Genomic DNA, 21,647 nt, shown 5'->3' with positions numbered 1-21,647 from the left:
TAATAACAGTTGATCGTGCAAGGCGAAGATATTTGTACATTACAGAGATTTTAAAATGTTCATTAACACAGTAAAGCAAACTAGAAAGAAGATGTGTTTGTTATATTTTCTTTATTAAATTTCACACATATGCAGTAACTGATACTTTTAGTAGTGTATTTTATTAGCGAGTGCATTCTTTGTAAAATTTATAGACAGTATTAAAAGATATATTAATTATGCTGTGGTTATATCATAATCATTGTATTGTAAAACAAAAGGATAAAATCGATATATTTGTACATGAAATTATCGGTAGATACTAAGAGACATGGTACGATGCACACAATACAGAGAAGGATATAACAGAAGAAATTTATATAACACGACTAGTAATACTCGGAAAATATAACATTCCATGTTGCCTCAAGTACATTCTAGTATCTACTAGAAGTTTTAAAATTTTTATTCTAAGCGAATCAGAAATAACAATGCACTTATTTATTGTTATTGATATTCTGGAAGTGAGATCTATGTAGATTTTAATTTTGTGTTCATATTAAAAAGGGGAAAAAAAAGATACATTGTTACTATGTTTAGGCACCTATTTACGGCACTGACTTTTCTTTTTAATAATACTGTTACATGAAATAACATACAATTTAGAATTATGCTTTGGCAAGTAATATAAGAGTTGTCAAAAGTGTATGGTCTTTGAGCACACATTTAAGTGCCTCAAAATGTTGTGTATATTACAGGAGCTTGGCTTTAGATGTTATACAATTACATGTACCTATACATTATAGCAAAGAACGCATATGATATATTTGTTACTGATATGCGTGCAGAAATCGAAATAATGGATATTTAAAAAGAAAAAAGAAAACCAATCTCCTGAACTATAAAACGATTACCAACGTGTATAATTATACTTTACATTTATGATACTGCCTTTTAATTTTTTTTATATCTGAAACGATTAGCCGCAATGTTGGATATAATGAAAAATTTATTATCAGCTGTAAATGCATTAAGATATTATTTCAGTTTAAATTGTGGTGCTGTAAACACTTTGCTTTAGGCTCATTCTTGTAGCACAACTTACATTTATTGTATCTCGATATCTTTAAAAATCTGGTGTAACACAGTTAAATACATCGAGAAACAAGTACGATGTATTTAATATCTACACATAAATTTATCTTTTCATTGGTAAATTCACACGTTCAAAATATCAAATGTTTTTTAATACAATTGATATTTACGTAACGTATATTTGTCATTCTTTTTTTTTTTGTTCTTTTCTTAATTTGTACGCGGCATTTTAATCGAAGAGTTTACGCGTACGTATATTTACGCATGTTTCAAAAGTACATGTTTAAAAACATAAGCAAAAAGAGAAACTCATTTTATTGGTAAGACACATTCAGGGAAATATAATATTTAAATAATAAAATCAATATTAAATCTAATGAAAATTTGAAATTAAAATGATGTTAATTTTATATTTGTGTCTACAAATTTGTCTAAATTTTCTCACTTTTTTTCAATTCGTACTTTCTATTTTCAGAGAAATTAATTTATAATTTCTTAATAATTAAATTTTTGTTTTTTTTTATTACGCAAAGAAAAATAGAATTTGTTACAAATTACAAGATATGTGCACAGTATTTTTACCCAAAGTAATGTGCATCTTTTCATTGTATGTGCATTCTTAATACTAGAAAAGTAGTCAAACCTAGAAATACTTTGTAATTAAACGATACAGTAATTTATCGACTAATTTTCAGTTCATGTATGTAATGCACATTCGTCAGAATTTACCGATAAAAAGATTCATATAAATACAAAAATACGTATGTACTAAAAAAGAATTGGATAAGCATTAATACTTCTCGATTATAGAATTTTAGAAAACGTAAACAATGTTAAAGTGATTTGTCTTACTTTATGCGTTACCCCATAAATTATGTATAGCTAATTATGTGTATGCTTTGAATATTTGTTTTAATTATCGCTACAAATTACATGTAAAAAATTTGAAAGTTGATTCCTCTCTATACATTGTCTCTACTAAATGTATGGAACTTAATGTAAGAAACGTTAAACTGTTGGTATATCATATACCTGTACGATACAGAGTGAGAAACAGACACGCCAATACCTTGGATCTTAACGATCTTAGTCTCATCAGAAAGAAGCCTTAATTGATTCTGATAACTAGTGAAAGTATGTGTAACATTTACGTTATAAAGTGTAAAACGAGCATCTTTAAACATGAAAAGAGACAGGACAGTAAAGAAGCTTTACACTGCACAATGTGGTTTATTTAAGATATATAATTATTTTATGCGAAACGGAAGATAGTTTCAGTGGTCCAGGGTAAGGGTGGTATACTGGGTTAAAATTGTGATTGGAATGTATGGAAAAGGTATTAGGACTCCGTTCTGTTTTGATAATCGTGTCACAAAGTCGTGGCTGATAAACTTACGTTAACTCATTCATCAGAATAAACTGTGATTAGATTGAAGTCCAACAGAAATACAATGTATAATGTACTCCGTTTCATAGGCTGCAGGCCTAGAAAGTCTGATTTTTTAACTACTATGAGAACTTGTGTATTATAATATGATCTACGACGTTTGTTTATTACTATGTAAAGTGACAAATTTCAAAATTAAACATTAATTACTGTTATTGGTTTTGCTTTTACTTTTAGAACTTTTAATCTCATATTATTGTTAACGACATGTACATTTCCGTTCGTTAAAAAGAAATTGTACAGATACAGTTTAGATGGAACATGGCCTAGCATTGTGAATAAATTATAGAGAAAACTGACGTATTCTCGTAAATGTAGTGACAATTAATGAATCCGCATAGATACGGGATAAAATACATCCCTACATGTAACTTTTATTCAGGACATAAAGAAACTGCCAATATCTTTAATACAAGGGACTGACAGTATCTTTACACAAGGTGCAGATTCAATTCAAATTATGCAACCTTTTCATTCTATTTTCATGAACGACGAACAATTTATTTTAATATAAAACACGCAACACGAAAGCCCATGTGTTACGAGGAATCAAATCGATTTGTTTCATATCTTTATCAATTATATATCTATATTACAAGTCCCCATTTATCGATCAAATCGTTTACGAGCATTACAATTATCTCGCCATGACGTTACTTACTTTCTAGTCAATTTGATCAATTTCGAAGATTCGTTAATGCTTTATTACTCATTCTTAACAGTAGATATAGATCAAATCTTGAAGAATTAATATGATTTTGTGAGATATAATATCGAAATTATAATGTATTTTTCTGTCTTCCTTCTTCGTCTTGTATTACGGAATTATTACTTAGTTCAAGTCGATGCGTAATAAGTGAAATTAATGATGCGTTGTTATTTTTCTCATAGTTTTTAAAGAAGTATTAATAGAAAATTTCAACGCATAACTCAATGATATTTTAGAATATCCGTTTCCGTGCTACCGATTTACGATAAATTTCTCTTTAATTCTTTTCAAATTAATTGAAAAATAAATCAAGAAATCATATTAAAGTAAATGCTTAATTAGAGAAATAGATAGAAACACTTGACACTTTATTGGGCATTCGTCAATCGTATTTAAATTATTCATCGGACTTTTAATTCGATCGAAATATGTTGAATTTCACGGACACAATTTAAATTGGCGCAAAAAAAAGAATTATTTATGAAAATCTGTCTTGAACTCTGTAACTACAACTTTAAATCAAATGCGTAAAGTAGCTTCCAATAGAATGGTAAACGTTTTTGAAAATTTATTATTTTCAAACGATACGTTTCTTTCAACGTTAACAAACTAGTATACAAATTTTTCATTCTCGTAATTACATTGACCACTCTTTCATACGAATGTAGAAAGGATTATGACCAAACATAAGTTGGAGAACAGTACAGTTGATTGAACATTTTCTCACTTTAAGCATTTATGTACAAAATTGAACGTTAACAGACAAAAGCGACCAATACATATTGTTACGTATATTTATAAAATAATTTAACGAACAAACATTCCTGATTCAATTTTTATTCCTGATCGATCTGCGTTTTCTCGTGTGTCTCGTTTGCAACACCGTCTACCACATCACGTCGCCATGTGTACGTTCGATGGAAAATTACAATTTGTAAATAAGATTAATTTATAGTAGTGGGCACTGGACTACAATGTCGAAACTAAATGTTTCTAAAAATAACGTGAAAGAATTGTAATTCTAATACGTTCCTGACTACTACACATTGTAAATATCTAATACGTTTTCTGAACAATTAAGCTACTGCGTTATGAAAGAGAGAAAGAGAGAAAGAGAGAGAGAGAGAGAGAGAGAGAGAGAGAGAGAGAGAGAGAGAGAGAGAGAGAGAGAGAGAGAGAGAGAAAGAGAGAAAGAAAGAGAGAGAGAGAGGCAGGGAGAGAAAGAGAGAGAGAGAGAGAGAAAAGAAGAACATGTTCCCTCATATAAGAATATTACATTATTATCTGACGATGTGTCATACATGCAGTTTCACGCGATGTCTTATGTTACAGTTTATATAATATAACATCGATTTGTAACAAATGTATATTATTATCCTCGTGCGAAAAATACGAGGTAATTACTGCAACAAGTAATATCGTAATAGCGTCACGATGTTAAAACCAGGATTGTATCGACACGATCCAGATTAAGTCAGTCGAGCGATTCTTATCTCTTGAGTAACCGAATGTTATTGTTTACCTGTAATCAATAGTTACTGTTGAATATCTAATAACGACTAACTTTAGTTTAAAAAAAGAAACAAGAAGAAAACAAATAACTCTGCCAGTTACGATCACGAAGTTTGTACAAGTTCAAGTAACGAGTATACATATGCAATACCTCTGAACAATAAAACAGATAAATTTGCATAGCATGTGTCGCGCACGACACGGATAATCAGCAAAGAATGTCATATTCGCTATATATTCCCATCGTTATGAAACCAATGTCTATATTTGGGTCCAAGGAAAACGATTTACAACGTTCCTGTTATTGCTTGCGAAAACAAGTTCAATCTTTTATATAATTTCACTGATTTCCTTTTGACACTCGTACCTACCTTTTCTCCGCGTCACTTTTCCCCTCGAAGTGTTCACTTCGAGGTCGATCGTTATTGAAAAGATAAAAAAAGAAAAAGAAAAAAACGGGGGGGTGAAGAGTGCAATCGAATTTCCGAATAAATACTACTGAGAACCTGCGTCGTGCATGTCATGAATCCCAAATTGAGACGGGAAATCGCTCTCGCGGATTACAACGTTGCTTCTGTAAAATCTGTAACGCGATACACATGAGTTACATAGCGAATGACGAAGTCGTTGTACGTTCAGTGCCTTTTAACATATGTATTTCTATGTATGTAAAGATCAATGAATGCTTTTGTATCTACCGATATCTTCCAGTTCCCGCGAAACGTTCTAACACCATTTGAAAAATAATCCATTAGAAAGGAGAGGGTTGTACTACCATCTACTATCAGTCGAGCCAGACGATACTTGAAACAATAAACTTGACCGGTTGTTGACTCACCGTTTCCACGCGCAAAGGTGGGCAACGGTGAACCAACATCCGAATTAAACGTGTCTACGTATATACTGCTAGGAGATCGCTTGGTGGCTAGGTCGATGGGGCTGATCGGGCAGTTATTCATTTTCTCACCTAGAACATGTTCTGACAGTTTTATATTCTAATTCCTGATATTTTTGTAATTGATTTGCCATTCGTTAATACGGTTACACGTAACCAATGGAAACTATAAAACTATAAGTATAGAAGAAACACCTGTTGCCTCTATGCTGTTCTGCTAGACATCAAGTCATCTCCAAACTGTGAATACGATAACACGATGATTCAGAATTAGCATGCTTGATTTCGGGGTGGATCATTTTCAAAGATACACGCATATTTTTATAAATGTCAGTATTGATACAATGATTTTACTGTATATATAGGCCAGTCCTTTTACCGAGATATTTAAGGTATACGGATACTTGACGTAGCTCCTGGGGATGCAAATGAAATTCTAGGTAGGAAATGTTGGATTTTAACAAGCATAGCGATGGCTTGAAGCTTTGGAACAAAAAAAAACGAAGGGAAAAGACACCATGACCGAGATATTTATAAACGAAATAATTTATAATCGAAATCATGCGTAGAGGGTCGAAAGTGTAAAAGAATTTCTTGCGAAAGATATACCGTTTGGACATTGCTTAGAACATATGTTCTTTATGTAGGTGCAACGTGAAATTCCGAGGTCGACCAGTTTTCTCTTTTTTAACACCAGAAGTATTGAGAAGTTAACAGATGCTTCTCTGAGGAATTACTAGAGAAATAGTTCACCGATACACAGACTGAATTGCAAATCAACTGAAATTTCAATAGTTGCACTATTGAGGTTTCATATTGCCTTTGATGTGTACATTGAAGAACTACAATAATCCGTTCTTTCAATCCTTTGCACTCCAGACGCGCCTCTCAGCCGACACTTGATTCGATATAGCAAAATTAAGTAAAGTTTGATGTTTAATATTAAGTTCTGCATCATGGATGAACATGACAACAAAAGGATGAGTGTTTTTAGTGAAAAACTTTCAGAGTGCAAGGGGTGGTTGAACCGTTTAAAAACTGAGTGATCACAGAAACTATTTACTTTTGTCCACAGCAGGAACATTGAAGATTATGAAGTCAAGAACGATTCAAATTGGATAGAATTAACGTATAATCTCCCGATGAATGAAAATACTTCGTCAACTATATAAAAAAAATCAATTGACCTTCCAATTTCTTTTAATACTTCATCCACCGTAAAACTATTCCATGCAATGCCCAAACGAAGATACTTTCGTAGAACCAATTCCTTTATATCTTTTATCCGTTACAAAATGTTCAACAGTTCTTAGACAACTCGGATACACTAGGTATTTTTATAATGCAAATAAAACATATTTGATCGGAAAGCATAGAATTTAATTTCGTTTAAATTCTTCTATTTATGAACAAAAGACTAACACCTTTCCCAAAGAGGATCGCTACAAGCACAGCAATTCAATATCGTTAGAATGCAACAGAAGAATATTTAATTTCTAATTATACAGAAATTTCCTACTTTTTATTAATCTAGAGTACGTAATATCGATTTACATTATGCAACTGATAGGAATGGAAATTTCGTAAACGCAGTTAACACTTTGACCGCGACGAGAATGTTCAGCGTTTCGTATAACATTACTCGTCGTTTCATAACTAAGGTAAATGATGTTGGAATTAATTATTAATGATTTGGCATCGTAACCCATCAGCTACACTATTATTTATTGGGTTGGTGCAACAATTTTTTTATTTCGGAGAAACTGAAAATATCACTGGATTCATTTCTCTTTGAAGAGACAACACTTTTACAATGATGAAATAAATAAACGTATAGAAAGATGGGGGAGGGTAGCAGCAACCAATGGAAATTATATAATAGCTTAAATCGATCAAAATATTTGAAAAACTCTTTTTTTATTTTTTACAAACGAAACGTTAAAACAATTGCATCAACTTCCAATAGCTACCTATGTAACTAAATATTTTGATTCGACATCAATCTTCTTCTTGTAATTGTCTTCGAACAATTTGGACGTTCGGGTCATTTGTGACCACCGTAGCGGTCAACGTGTTAAATGTTCTGACAACTTCGGAAATTGTTGTTTCGAGGGCGGCACAGCGATTTATGCTCTTTAAAATTCAAAACGAAGTCATCTGTAAACAATAGCAAGCGTAACGAATATATGTATTTGCAATTCCGCTCAGAGATGACTGGTCTATTATACAGTACTATGCCTAGGAGTATGTATATACACATACATACATATACACATGTATAGGAAATACGTAAAAATGATAAGCGATTAAAGAAAATTATAAAAATAACAAACACACATTTACATGCACACACACACACACACACACACACACACACACACACACACACACACACACAGAGAGAGAGAGAGGGGGGGGGGGAGTTATACTCATAAATTATGAGAGAATACAGACACAAAGCTGTATGTATTAGCTATACATATTAATTTGTGGTACAGTATATAAGTCGTAATACAACTACACACATACTTTTATGTCTCCTGTGTGAACATTTTCGATGTAATCTGTAATCATATATTTGTACATAACAGGTTCGTTTGTTGCGTCCATTATGTGGTTAGAAACTACTTTGTACATAATATAAATACACGATGAATGAATGAATAAATAAATACATAAATAAATAAACAAGTGTATTATATTTTGAATAGATATAAGCGAACGATAGAGTTTTTATTAATTTGAATCAATTGATCCGATTACTAATGATTTAGTGAACCGGTAAATTGAAAAATTTCATAATTATGCGAGATATAATACCGGATTTTACTATTTTAGTATCGTTCTAATTTAAAAAATAGAATTGGGAAATATACTGGAATACAGAGTGTTTAGATTATTTCTGATTAATTTATTTTTATTATTTACTTCACTTTATAATTGACATTTAATTACAATGAAATAAAATACGAATAAAAAGTTAAATACATAATAAGAATAATAATAATGTCGTTTTTATTAGACACGTAAGATTAACACATAGAGATAGTAAATGAAATAAAGGAAATTTATATTTTCCTTTTATATTTTATATATTATATTATACTGTATGTTTACTTTATTCACATTTTCCTTGTGAATCTATGTACTGATTGTAAATAAAGAAGACAATGAAATATGGAAAACAATGTTGCTTGTAACGTGAAGTTCAGGACGAATAAACGTTGTTATTGTATAATGACTAATAAGATTCAAAACATACATAAATAACAGATATTAATTGAACAAGACATCTGTATTTTAAGAACATCAGATTGATTTAGAATACTTCAAATTTATTAATAAAATTAAAAAATTAAATATAAGTTTCTATCATTTTAAATTGAATTTTAAGAAAAAATATTCATTTTGTTATTAAATTTTAATCTTATGTAATATTTTTTACAATATAATTCATGATAAAATAAATGTGCGATCATTAGTGTTGGAATAGAATATAATGCATACGTATGGTTGAACTCGATTCAATGGAATGGAGCCAATGGCCATCGCGATTTCAGTGATTTCCATTTCTAAAGCTCTGAATGATGCTTTATACACTCTTCTATCGATGTTGTCATTATAAATAATTATTTATTACTTTTATCCAAATAAAGGTCGAGAAACGTTATTGTAAATTGTAATTTTCATGGTCCGATAATCAATAAGTACATAAACATAACCAACAATAGTAAATGATACTTCTATTTGACAGTATCAAAACTAATCTGTTATAATTAACGAAGAAAATCAATAAATGTTATTAATAATCGTGAGAGAAAAAAATTGGTATATAAACATTATAATTAAAAACTTTTAAACATACGTATATACTGTAGCAAAATTTCTGTTTGTTACTGTAATTCCTTTCTTCTTAAATAATGTTTGAAGTGTAGAAAGAAACTCGTTTCTTATTTGTTAAGTTGTTGTTTTTAAACAGGTCCTAAAATGAAATACTCCACATCACCACCAGTAAGTAGATGTAATTCACCTGGTCCAAGCGAAATGGGCTCAAATTTGCCAATGCCAGTAACTTACAGGTATTACCTTAAATGTTTATTCATAAAATTTGTATAGTCCTTTCAAAAAAACATATATATATATTACAGGCAAGATTGTATGGGAGCTGCAACAAAATGTTACAAGTACTTGAGGAAATTATTAAAATTTGAACAAATGGATTTTGAGTTTGCTTTGTGGCAAATGATTTTTTTGTTTGTATCACCGCAGAAAGTATATAGAAATTTTCAAAGTAGAAAACGTATGTTATTCTGATTGTAATTTTTGTAATGGTATTAATGTGAATAACATTGAGATTAATATTTCATTTTGTTTTTAGAAACAAAGTCACAATTCGCAAGAGATGATCCTGCCTTTTTGGTACTACTAATGTGTTGTCTGTGTATATCTTCTATTGGTTTTACGATAGTTTTGGGATTAGGATTTCTTCAATTTATAAAGCTACTATTTTATATGATATTCGTCGATTATCTTTTAGCTGGTTTAATAGTAGCTACAACATTTTGGTAAAATTGATTATAATATTAAAATGTTATTATATATGTAATATATAATATAATATAATGATTTACAGGTTTATAACAAATCGTTATTTGAGAATCGATAAAGCTCAGGATGTAGAATGGGGTTATGCATTTGATGTTCATTTAAATGCATTTTTTCCACCTTTAGTAATACTTCACATTGTACAACTATTTTTATACAATGGTAAGATTTTTTCTTCTCTTCATTGTATACTTTGGTATAAGCATTTGTAAATTATTCATTAACATTGTATTAATTTATAATTAGTAATTTTTTTTAATTTAATTACATAAATTCTTATTTGTCTGTAGGACTTATAAATTACGACACATTTTCATCACGATTTTTTGGGAACACAATTTGGTTAATAGCCGTTGGTTACTATATTTACATTACCTTTTTGGGATATACTAGTAAGTGAAACTTTTGTATGAGACATATATTTTACCTCAAATGATACTGATATTGTATTTTATAATTTATATAATTTTTTTTAGGCATTGAAATACTTCATAATCCACATGTGATATTGTCTGCATTACCAATAACATTATTGATATACATTATGACATTATGTGCAGGTATTAATATTAGTCATTTAGTTATGGAATTCTATCATTATCGAGTTGTCTAAATAAAGTTTGTTATTTTATTAATAAATTTTATTTTATATTATACTTAAATTACATCTTAATGCATTTTTTGGTGGACAAAAATATGGCAAATTTCCACTATTTCATGTACAAAACTAAACTCTGTTATCTTTTAAGAACTTACTATCTTTTTTTTTGTAATAAAAAAGTTTATTTTTTTCGTTAAGAATTCAGGTTTTTAAAAAATATACATTGTGTTTAATAATTTTTTTAAAATAAACAGATCGTAACTAAACATAATAGTAAGTCTCTATGTATTTATGTACTAATTTTTTAAATATACAATTTTCAATTTGATAGGAACATAAAGTATTTTCTTCGCATTATTAATCATAAAAAATATAATTATTCTAACAATATACAGGATCATTAAGTATAAAACAATAACACACACTATTATATAAATTATTTGTATCAATTTTGTATATAATGTTTTTACATTGTTAAATAGTTCTTAAAATACTCGATTACTGAAACAATTTCTGTTTACTATTAAAATATTATATAAATATTGTAAAATATATAGTGAAAATATCTTATTGAATTATTAATTTGTTCTTACTACCTTTGGTCGATTACAGTAGTGATTGATGAATATATTGTGCATGATAAACATAAAATAATATAAAATAGAAAAAGATGGCTTAAGAGTTGAAATATTACAAAATTTAAAAAATTTTAATTTAATATATCAATATTATCAATTTTTATAAGAGTTTAGGCTGTTGCTTTAAAGTTGAAATATCCAAAATCTTACTAGGACAAGTCGTTCTCGGTGTCTGAGTGAAAGGAAAACGTTTTAATGCAGGACTATTTTTTGTATTTGCTAATCTCAGATCTACTTTTGGAGGTACTTCCATCTGTGTTTTATTAATATCTGCGGGAATAAAAACAGAAGTTAGCGTTTTAACTTATACTATTATCAAAACAATTTGAATGTTTCAAAAAATTTTACCTTCTGTCTGAACATTATTCTTTCCCGGAAGTAGCTGATATCTTTCTAGATAACGCATTGTAGCAAAGGACATGTTTGTACCTTGTACGTTACTAAGCATAAGATGTTTTACAGATGCAGAACCTTGTCTTTGTATGGCTAATTCAGAAAGTTGTTCATCAGTTAAATATTTCAAAGCCAATGCCTTCATATGCATACTTGTATTTGTTTCATTTACAGCACTTGTGGCTTGTGTCATATTTGCTTGGTAATCGCAACGTGGATAGAACGATGAATCAAATGCCATCCTTTCAAACAAATTATAAAATTTATCATACACATAATAAACTCAGTTATTCAAAACGAATGTAATATTATTAAGTTAAAATATTATTTAATTGTAAGATAAATTAAAGAAAAATAATTGAAACTATTTTTCATACATTTTAGTAAAAACGTACTTATTACTGTTGTTTGATTCCTTATGTTCTGGGTTTTCGCTTAAACTAATTCCAAGTTTTTTAAGTTGTTCTAATGTAGCAACTTTTACATTATCTAATGCCCTATTCTCAGTCTCATCTCGTTCATTTTGGTTTACTTTTCTTGGATCTTGTTGCTGATCGTCTATTACAGAGGAATTCTGTAACAATTGATTTACTTGTCCAAGAACATTATTGTAGAAAGTCCAGCCTACTTTAGAACTACGTTTAATCTTTTCGCTATCATCGTCGCTGGAATACTCTTGCATTTCAACATGAATACTAGGTTCTGGAGTAGGCGGCCTTTCGTTTATTTTCAAATCACCACCATTTAAGATCAGACTATCTTCGATGCAACTGCCATGCTTGGGAAGAACCTGTCCTTCTTTTTGATAATTCTTATTATAACTAGATGATCTGTTTATAGAATTGTTTGTTCGTATACAATCGTTATCATTCTGCATTTGTACCTTAGTATGTTGTCCTGTACTAGGAGGAACATTCGTTCTATGATTTTTATTTTCTAAAGTATTGTATTCTAAAATATTCCTTTGTAATGTTGGTGTTTTTGAAATTTCATAATTTTTTGTTTCTTCCTCGTCATTTCTTTCCAAACGTTTCTGTGTATTTTCTATCTGATTTATTTTTGTAGCTGCAGCTTTACAAAATTTAGGGGATTCTGATCTACGAACATCTATTTCTCTCCGAACATCCATATAAGCCTGTTTATCCAAATCTTTTAGAGAAATACTTGCATTTAAATTACTACTTTGTTGTTGACTAGATGACATATAACTCTCAGAATCTTCAACTATATTTTCTAATTGTCCACTAGGTATTCTATTAAAAGAATTTTTATATCTTCTTAACGGTTCGTGTGCAACACCAGTGTCATGTACACCAACGTTATTACATAATTTTAAATTACTTTTTTCTTGTTGTTTCTCGTTTCTTTCATAGTCCTCAATATCTACAGGGAAAGGACTATTCTGAACAGTAAATTCAAAACTTGTCATTACACCAATAGAAACTTTTTGTTCCATAAAAGCTTGTCTTGATTGTGTTTCTTTTAATATCAATTCAGTTTGATTTACATTTTCATTATCGTTACATCTACTTATTTCTTTATTTTTAGATGACTCATACTGATATGGATGTTGTCTTGAGTTTTGTGGAACTCTAATACAACTAGTGGAATCTAGTGTATTATCGTTATTTTTAATCGATTGACCATTTTGTTGTATTTGAAATGAACAAGAACAAGTTTTCTTTTCTCTTAAACTTTCTTCCTGTATTTTTAGTAATCTATCTACTTGCGTTTGTAAGGATTTTATTTGTTCATTCTGGCTATTTATGATTTGCAATAAATTTTTAACTGTTTCTTGACTCTCATTACTATGAGGGGGGCAAGGATGATGCTGCGGAAATGAATATGTATTTGTATTAAAATAAGGATATTGTTGGCCTAGATATTGTGGTAACGGAAATTCAGTTCTTTTTAAACTATTCGAATTAATGGGAAAATTTTGTACAGTTGCTTCATTGCTTGAATCAATGAATGGACTATTGTGATGCTCAAAATTAACTGATCTTTTTTCATATAGCAATGGAGAATATTCTTTTTCATTTGTATCGCAATTATTTACATATGCCCTAACAACATGCGGTACATTTGATACAGACTTCATGTGTTTTATTGTATTAGTACATTGAGTTTTAATATTATGTTTCTTTTCAACTTGCGCCGAATTATCCTCATATACTTCATAATTATGTTTATGCAGATTTTCAGGACTTTTTCTATATATTTGTTTCTCTGTAGATCTTGGACTATTATAAAACTCGTTCCTTAAAGTACCGATCCTTTCATTTGATTTTTGTAATACATTTTCTGAGGTATAAGGTTCTGTCGCATAACTTTGACAATATTGTATTTTTGAAGGAGTTACCCCATCATTTATTTTAGAAGTTGGTGGTTTTTGTGAATAATTTTGTTCTTTCCATGCTGCGTAAGATCCATTCACATTCAAAGGAGATGAGACATTATTTTTATATTTTAAAGTTTTAGGTTCTACATACGGTGAACCAGAACTATTATAATCCACAGTTTTGCAACTTAATGGTTTATCAAATATTAAAGAAACTTCAGGAACCGATGGTAGTGTATAGCACTAAAATAAAGCATCTAAATTACCTTACTTAAATCTAATAAATACTCAAAAAACATAGACATTTTGTCAGTATTTCACAAACTATTTCACAGTATATAAAACATAAAAATCAGATTTTTCGTAAAAAAACTTACATCAAACTTAGAAGCAGGTTTCGGAGTAGTTCTTGGTTCAAATTCATCCTCATCATTATTACAAGTTTGATACATATTTTTATCGAAATTAAAGACCACTTATTCAGTATGAAATTGCTGTAATCTATTCAACATTTAATGTCATTTTCAATTCGAATCAATATTTCATCAATGTAGAAATTTTATAAATTTATTTTCTATTGTTAAACTTTTAATATTGTTTGTTACAGTAACTTGTATTCGTCACACTCACGTTTTACAAAAAGTAATTTCAAACAAATTAATTGACAAATAATTCGAAATATAAGTATAGCCAACTTAAAGAAATAATTCTAGTAAACAATGATTATTTTCAAAATCTCTAAATCTCAAACAAATGTATGTAACAGATATATAGAATTAAATACTTTCATAAGAAAGTATAAACTTTCTTAGAATATTATGATAACAATTTTTTTCAATAATGTTACAATTTAATACTTTCAACTATCAGAATATATGACACGTATTTTAATTTCCTATGCACGCCATCGTTTTTATATTATTTAAAATGTATTTTTCATTATATTATATTATATAATATATAACATATATATAGATGTACACATATCTATTTTTGTATTAAAGTCACATACATTTTAATATGGACACGTTACATTCGTATTTTTATGTATTCTTTTAAATTTGGATGCCTATATAAGTAGTGAATAATTACTTTATTTTATTTATTGATCATTTTGTGATTCTAAAATGCAAATAACAAATTCTTACTGATACATTGTTTTTAAATGTATTCATAATATAAATGAAGGTCAACTGCTGTAATCGTTATCTTTTTGAGAAAACAATTTTCCTCTTTTAATACTCCCTCTTGTGTCTGTTTTACCAGGTGAGAATTAATTGGATATGCATGTTCAGTATGTATAGAATGATATATTGCACAGTGTACCACATTGGCGGATGACTAAAATTTCACTACATATTATTAGGCCAGGTATATAAGCAAGTTTTTAATAAAATGCCGTAATTAAATTTCATTGCCTTTTTAGAAAAAAATAAGTTAAAGAACGCTTAACATATATCTACTGTATGGATATATATCGAGTTCATTAGCGTTGTTGGCGTGGTATTTTAAATCTATGTCAGAGTTGTTTGACCTGCGATATCTCAGAATTCGGATATCGTCAATCCTTAAATCTTTATCTAATATGCATTGTTAATTAGAATCTTATTTGCCATAGGTAATTTCCGTGCTGCTCAATGTCAAATTATTTAACAATGTCCGTAACATAGTGAATTAATTTATAGACATATGTCTTGCATACGATATGTATTATGATACTTTAGCAAAACGTTAAGTAAGACTTCATTTATGAATTTGTAATACTAAAGTATGAATTTATAAATATTCGGTAGTATTGCATATGTATGTGTACACACACATAGCAATATTTTTCCCGTTTACATCCAGCAGTTATTTCAGACAGTAATTTTAGTTCGCTAAAATTTTATTAGCATACAACATTTTTTTAAAAATTGTTTTATGATAAACAGTTGTTGTTACTTACCAGTATCGATTAATAATTAGTACATGTATGTGATAATATTATTTCGCCTTTTTAGGTTATGTCATTATTTTTAATTTTCGTTAACCTAAGTATTCTACAAAGGAGGAGAAGAAAGATCTTATAATGCTCCTGTTTTCTACAAAGTGTACAATATTAATAAGAAAGGAACTCTATTTAAATGAAGCATAGAGTTCATAAGGTTTTTATTTTTTTCCCTATAACTAAAAGAACATGGAGTAAGAATGTAAAAATTAATTTAGTATTTTCAATCTTTTGCAGATCTAGCTTTTCCTCTGTTATGGTGGCTGTGCAAGTCTTTATTGATTGGAATTTAATCATTCTTAAAACAAGTGTCTGTTTTCCATAAAAGCATGAGCAACGAGATGCTTATAAGCGTATATGTTGAATGATGGCAATAATTTATTTTTATGCTTCTATTCTTAGTATTTGATGATTAAAATAATGGTAAGTGCATGTTAAAGAAAATAACTTCTTTAAAATATATTTATTAATAGTAATCAGAATCTGTAAATGGTAATATTTGTAATATTTTCCTTTAGGATGTATCATGACATTATTCTTCAGGGATTGTAAATAAAAAAATATATATATACATGTACATGTACTGAAAGTAAAGGATAAAGTAGAAAGATGGATAGTTTAGAATATGAGACTGTACGAAATATGACACTCTTATTTTTCTTTGAACTTCTCATGGATAAGGGTGGACCACGTACGTTGCATGATTTAAGCTGCCAGTTTGGAGCTAAGGGATTCACAAAAGAAATGCGTCAAATAGCAGGGGGATCCCAAAGTGGTCTTAAAAAATTTTTAGCTCAATATCCAATGCTTTTCCTTATTAATGGTGATTATGTATCTGTAAATACTTTCCAACAAATTACCGAAGAAGAAAACGGATGTAAATTAAGCAGTAAACGTGATTACGCACGAGAGGCTGTAGAATATTTTACGAATAAATTAATGCAATATGGAGTTGGTACAGAGGTACCAATTAAAAGTCTTTTGGGACATAGATCTCAGGCTTCTCCAGAAGTTAGACATATCTCTGGCCAACATTATAAAGAATTTAGAGACTTTCTTTCAAAGTATCCTGATGCTTTTGTAGTTACTGAAGATAATGTAATGTTAAAGCAGTATGAAGGTATGAAAGCAGAGCCTGCAATGAAAATAGAGCCTGATATACCTATTGATCCAGATGTTACTGCAAAATTATTGGATTTTCTTTGTGAATGTATTGAACAAAAGGGTCCAATTCTTGTAGATCAAATGTTCAATATAGTTAACGAAAAATTTTCTTATGAAAATTGGACTTCAATATTTAAGACAGCTCAAGATTTATGTACATTTGTGAAAATGTTTCCCGATGCATTTCATGTTCAAAGCAATTTGGTAACATTAATTGGAAGACCAAAGTCTTCTGTAATAGAAGGGAAAACAAAAACAAAACACACTAATTCTGTGCGAAATCAAAATAGTATTTCAAGTCAAATAAATGCACATCAAGCTATACAGTTGAACAGTACTCAATCGTTACAGTCAACAACTAATTCAGAATCTATTAGTCCTAATCCAGTGACTCAGACTAACTCTGTGCAAGCTAATAATTCTTATTCTCAAATAAATGAAAGCAATAACAGTTCTCCACCGGTTAGTTTGCAACAGCAAACTTTAAAGCAAAGAATAAATACACTTGTGATGAAGACTTTGGCAGATAATACAGAGAAGGATCGTAGTTTACAAGTTGCACAAATGGGAGATGCATGGAAATTGAAAGTACTGCAACAGACTAGAGTAATTGTAAATCCAAGAGAAAGTCTTCAAATCATTGAAGATATAATAAATCCTCGTAAGCCTCCACCTGATGGTAAAATTGTTGTATCAATGGATTGTGAAGGCATTAATTTAGGTGTCAAAGGACAATTAACACTTATACAAATTGGTACTATGTCTGGACAATCATACATATTTGACTTATTTACATGTCCTAATATTATTCAAGCTGGAGGACTTCAAAAACTTTTAGAACACCCAAATGTTATCAAAGTAAGGAATCTCCACTTCTTTGGTTTTCCTGTTTAAAACGTACATTTTACGTATTGCATATTGTATTTTAGGTAATTCATGATTGTAGAAATGATAGTGTCAATCTATACAGACAATTCAACATTATGTTAAATAATGTGTTCGACACACAGGTATTTCTTTTTCATTAAATATGTTTCATATATCGTCATTACAAAATAATAAAATTATCTTTTACTGAAAGAATAATTCATATATTCATTTCTAGGCAGCGCATGCTGTACTTCAATTTCAAGAAACTGGTAAACCTGTATATAAAGTAAAAAATGTTAACCTAAATACATTATGTGATCATTATGGTGCTCCATCTAATCCATTAAAGGAACAGTTAAAAAGCATGTATCGTTGTAATCAAAGATATTGGTGCCGACGCCCGTTAACACGAGACATGCTCATTCATGCTAGCAGTGATGTTTTGAGCCTGGTCCCACAAATATACGTTTCTATGGCTAAGTACGATTTTCACGTGTGCAATATTTACAATGTATTTTCTTATCGTATTTATTTTAATAAATTTAAATCTGTTTCAATTACGTGTTGATAATTGGGTTTATTTCAATGTGTAAGTGAAATATTTATTACTGATCAAAACGATTTTTCTTCATCAGACTCATAAAACCAGAAGTACAAGTTCTGTTTTCTGAATTGTGCGAAGAGCAGATACAAATGTACATTAAACCCGTAGACGTGAAGGCACGTAAAAAGCAACGTAAAGTGGAAACGGAAGTCGCAGATTTAAAAAAGAGGATGGAAGAAGCAACAACTAAAAATATTGTATTAAGTAATCGTGAAATACGCCTTTTACGTTACTTAGATCTTACCGAGGATGAAAAAGAGAAGTTAAAAGGCAGTTACAAAGTTGCAAGGAAATTAGAGAAACTTGAAAACATGGGTCAAGATAAAGGAGATAGTAGCGATGACGACGACGAGGATAAAGTTGACGATGAATATCATAGCATGGAAAGTTATACTTCCGAAAATTCACATTCTGGTACATATTTCTTGCAATAAATAACCCTTCGACATTACACAAAATAGAAAGCATTGTAATATTAATATTTATCTATTTTTATAGGTGGTATATTGTCACCAAGAAACACTGATACTCCCAGCCTTACGGAATCAATGCAGATGATGGATGAAATACTTTCTGACGAACGGATGGACAGATTTGAAAAAATTGAAAAGCTGGAAGCTATTCTTTCAGCGGTGACTGGTTCTGTGACTGATCAATTTTCTTCAAGCAACGTAGACGCGTCATCATCGAAATGTGCATGTTCATGTCGAGACAAAACCAAGAGTCCACGAACGGATCATAATATCGGAAATAGCGTGGCTTGCCAAACATATAGTACAGGTGATATAGTAATTACCAAAATATTTCTCACTGAGGAAGAAAAAGAACATATGGATGTAATGAATTCGCCAAAAAAGTAGATAACATAGCAGCTGTGCAAGTAGTAGGAACGAAGTTGCCATTACTACAATTTTTTAAATGAAAAGAACAAGTGATGAGAAATACAAGGAGTATTTAAAAACTAATCTATTTTACGTAATTTGACAAAATTGTAACATATAATTACAATCAATTAATGAAATTTTAATTCTTGATATTGATTGATTTTTCCAAATCTGATGCTATAGAAATCAGAATTTAGGAAAAATATTGTTTCTTTACGACACAACAGTATTGTAAAATGTTATTTTTCTTTTTTTTTTAAGTAGATTACCTTTCTTTGCAAGAGTATAAGAAAGAATTAATCGAAATTCTTAGAAATATGCAATTACAAAATAATATTCATTTGCAAATGAGGATATTCGTGAAATGAATTTCTTTGTGTAGTTCATGTTACTACTCAGGATTAAAGTGTTAATGTTAATCCTCTGTAAAACAGTGTAACTACTGAAATATTTTGATGTTATTTAAAAGCATAGATTTTACTGATTTTTAATGAAATTTATATCAATTTAAAATGATGGTATTACTTGTAATAAAATTTGATTTCTTTTTAGAAAGTGCTGCATTAAAATCACTGTTTTACTTGACAAAACAATATACGAATATATTTTTTATGGGTATTTTTTACATAAAAATTTGAGCAAACAGAATAAATTTTACACATTTTGTGTAATTATTGTGCAGTCATATTTGTGCCAAGTCTCGATATTATAAGTAATTATTGAATTAGTAAGAAAATTTGTACAGATCTTTTATTCTTTTTAACAAGAAATAAAATTAGGAAACTGTTTTTTATTAGAGGAATTAATTTCAGGGATGACTATATATACATATACTATGTGTTATTATTGTTTGTTCATTTTAATTTTTGACCTGGAAATAAGCGTTTGGTTGTAAAACACACATATATGTTTTACAAATACCTTTCCAATAGATCAATTATATAATGTACTTCAATCAATATGTGCAATTATATTAAAATGCAGTTGTTTTTAATGCAATACTTTTAACAATTATAGTACATTCATTTAAATTTGTATCCGTACATTGGTAACATTTTTGTATTTTAAATATTGCTTTGAAATGTTATATTTTTTTCTCCATTATGTATGAAAATATCTAAAAATTGTTACCTATAAAAGTGCTTGTTCGAGGAAGTTATAGGATATGGATCAATGAAAATTTTATTCTCGAAACATGTAGGTAGTAATTATTTTAATAATCCTTTTACAATGTTTTTCTTCTTTTTTTAATAAATCGTTTTTAATAAATAGAAATCAATAGAAATTTGATAACAGGTTACAAATATAGTACACATTAAAATGTATCATTATTATGAAACAATTGTAAATGATACATTTTGTTCAGTAACCTACAGTATATGTTTTTCTTAAGAAAAATAAGTCTGTTGATCTTATTCTATATTTATTACCATACACACTGGTATAATGTTTTCAGTTAGTTTCTTTTTAAAAATAACACTGACCAATACAATGTTAATGGTAAAAATTAGAGTAAAGTGCCTAATTTATACTAATGCATTTAAGTCATTTTAATTGAAAGTATGTATTAATTTTAAAAATGACAAAAACTATTTTATCAGCAATAGTAGAGAATGTTGTTATTAACAGTGACTAATTTATTGCATTGAAGAAAACTTTTTAGAAGTTGTGTATAATAAACATTTTGTGAAATATGTTGATTTTATTGTATAAGATTTGTTTTTATATTTCATCATATTCCTATGTCCTATCCTTTATTTAAAAAAAAATTAAAATTGCTGAAAGTAGTAATTAATACATAAAAGAAGCTTCTTCCAATGTAAAGCAATAGTATTGAATTTCAAATACTACATATACGTATACTTTTAAAAGCTATGTGACAATTAGTATACAAGCAATAGATAAATGTTAATGCTGTAATAA

The 21,647-nt window shown here is 29.1% G+C and overlaps 4 protein-coding genes across 16 annotated transcripts in view; 3 read left to right on the top strand and 1 right to left on the bottom strand.

Annotated features, from left to right (window-relative positions):
* Larp4B (La-related protein 4B) overlaps positions 1-2,676 on the top strand; it is a 14,311-nt gene extending 11,635 nt beyond the window's left edge. For all 7 annotated transcript variants that reach the window (XM_031984414.2, XM_031984394.2, XM_031984404.2 and 4 more), the window contains one exon: positions 1-2,676. This exon is cut by the window's left edge. The gene's annotated coding sequence lies outside the window, so the exon portion shown is untranslated.
* A 6,427-nt stretch (positions 2,677-9,103) lies between these two features.
* Positions 9,104-11,085, top strand: Unc50 (Unc50 RNA binding protein). 2 transcript variants are annotated; one of them, XM_031984134.2, is made up of 7 exons: positions 9,104-9,535; positions 9,617-9,716; positions 9,786-9,937; positions 10,016-10,202; positions 10,271-10,404; positions 10,533-10,634; positions 10,719-11,085. In XM_031984134.2, exons 2-7 carry the CDS (start codon positions 9,625-9,627, stop codon positions 10,853-10,855), a joined length of 804 nt encoding a protein of 267 aa, XP_031839994.1. In that variant the 5' UTR covers positions 9,104-9,535; positions 9,617-9,624; the 3' UTR covers positions 10,856-11,085. The 2 variants fall into 2 exon arrangements, with proteins under 2 accessions (XP_031839994.1, XP_031839985.1); XM_031984125.2 differs by having other exon boundaries at positions 9,105-9,465.
* A 115-nt stretch (positions 11,086-11,200) lies between these two features.
* Positions 11,201-16,220, bottom strand: LOC116430481 (uncharacterized). Of its 3 annotated transcripts, none has more exons than XM_031984718.2 (5): positions 16,161-16,220; positions 14,593-14,716; positions 12,270-14,458; positions 11,830-12,116; positions 11,201-11,751 (listed from the first exon to the last, which is right to left on the bottom strand). In XM_031984718.2, exons 2-5 carry the CDS (start codon positions 14,665-14,667, stop codon positions 11,582-11,584), a joined length of 2,721 nt encoding a protein of 906 aa, XP_031840578.1. In that variant the 5' UTR covers positions 14,668-14,716; positions 16,161-16,220; the 3' UTR covers positions 11,201-11,581. The 3 variants fall into 3 exon arrangements, with proteins under 3 accessions (XP_031840578.1, XP_031840568.1, XP_031840559.1); XM_031984708.2 differs by lacking the exon at positions 16,161-16,220 and adding an exon at positions 15,308-15,446; XM_031984699.2 differs by lacking the exon at positions 16,161-16,220 and adding an exon at positions 15,228-15,358.
* On the top strand, positions 15,442-21,383 carry egl (Egl_like_exo domain-containing protein). Of its 4 annotated transcripts, none has more exons than XM_031984730.2 (8): positions 15,442-15,586; positions 16,216-16,359; positions 16,440-16,625; positions 16,721-18,224; positions 18,296-18,376; positions 18,472-18,716; positions 18,872-19,254; positions 19,339-21,383. In XM_031984730.2, exons 4-8 carry the CDS (start codon positions 16,812-16,814, stop codon positions 19,698-19,700), a joined length of 2,484 nt encoding a protein of 827 aa, XP_031840590.1. In that variant the 5' UTR covers positions 15,442-15,586; positions 16,216-16,359; positions 16,440-16,625; positions 16,721-16,811; the 3' UTR covers positions 19,701-21,383. The 4 variants fall into 4 exon arrangements, with proteins under 4 accessions (XP_031840590.1, XP_031840615.1, XP_031840606.1 ...); XM_031984755.2 differs by lacking the exon at positions 15,442-15,586 and adding an exon at positions 15,595-15,833; XM_031984746.2 differs by lacking the exon at positions 15,442-15,586 and adding an exon at positions 15,790-15,950.
* Positions 21,384-21,647: the final 264 nt, after the last annotated feature.

The sequence above is a fragment of the Nomia melanderi genome, chromosome 3 (assembly GCF_051020985.1).
Source record: "Nomia melanderi isolate GNS246 chromosome 3, iyNomMela1, whole genome shotgun sequence".
Taxonomy (NCBI): domain Eukaryota; kingdom Metazoa; phylum Arthropoda; class Insecta; order Hymenoptera; family Halictidae; genus Nomia; species Nomia melanderi.
The sequence above is the reverse complement of the archived record's forward strand: the minus strand, read 5'-3'. Positions and strand labels throughout refer to the sequence as shown.

What these genes read in the sequence shown, in the direction of transcription:
- LOC116430481 (XM_031984718.2), bottom strand. Translation starts at nt 14,667, where the DNA reads ATGTATCAAACTTGTAATAATGATGAGGATGAATTTGAACCAAGAACT. An exon ending in AACCTGCTTCTAAGTTTGAT is followed by an intron (nt 14,459 to 14,592) that starts GTAAGTTTTTTT and finishes GCTTTATTTTAG; the next exon opens with TGCTATACACTACCATCGGT. An exon ending in GAATCAAACAACAGTAATAA is followed by an intron (nt 12,117 to 12,269) that starts GTACGTTTTTAC and finishes TTTGTTTGAAAG; the next exon opens with GATGGCATTTGATTCATCGT.
- egl (XM_031984730.2), top strand. Translation starts at nt 16,812, where the DNA reads ATGGATAGTTTAGAATATGAGACTGTACGAAATATGACACTCTTATTT. An exon ending in AACACCCAAATGTTATCAAA is followed by an intron (nt 18,225 to 18,295) that starts GTAAGGAATCTC and finishes ATTGTATTTTAG; the next exon opens with GTAATTCATGATTGTAGAAA. An exon ending in ATAATGTGTTCGACACACAG is followed by an intron (nt 18,377 to 18,471) that starts GTATTTCTTTTT and finishes ATTCATTTCTAG; the next exon opens with GCAGCGCATGCTGTACTTCA.
- Unc50 (XM_031984134.2), top strand. Translation starts at nt 9,625, where the DNA reads ATGAAATACTCCACATCACCACCAGTAAGTAGATGTAATTCACCTGGT. An exon ending in ATAGTAGCTACAACATTTTG is followed by an intron (nt 10,203 to 10,270) that starts GTAAAATTGATT and finishes AATGATTTACAG; the next exon opens with GTTTATAACAAATCGTTATT. An exon ending in ACAACTATTTTTATACAATG is followed by an intron (nt 10,405 to 10,532) that starts GTAAGATTTTTT and finishes ATTTGTCTGTAG; the next exon opens with GACTTATAAATTACGACACA.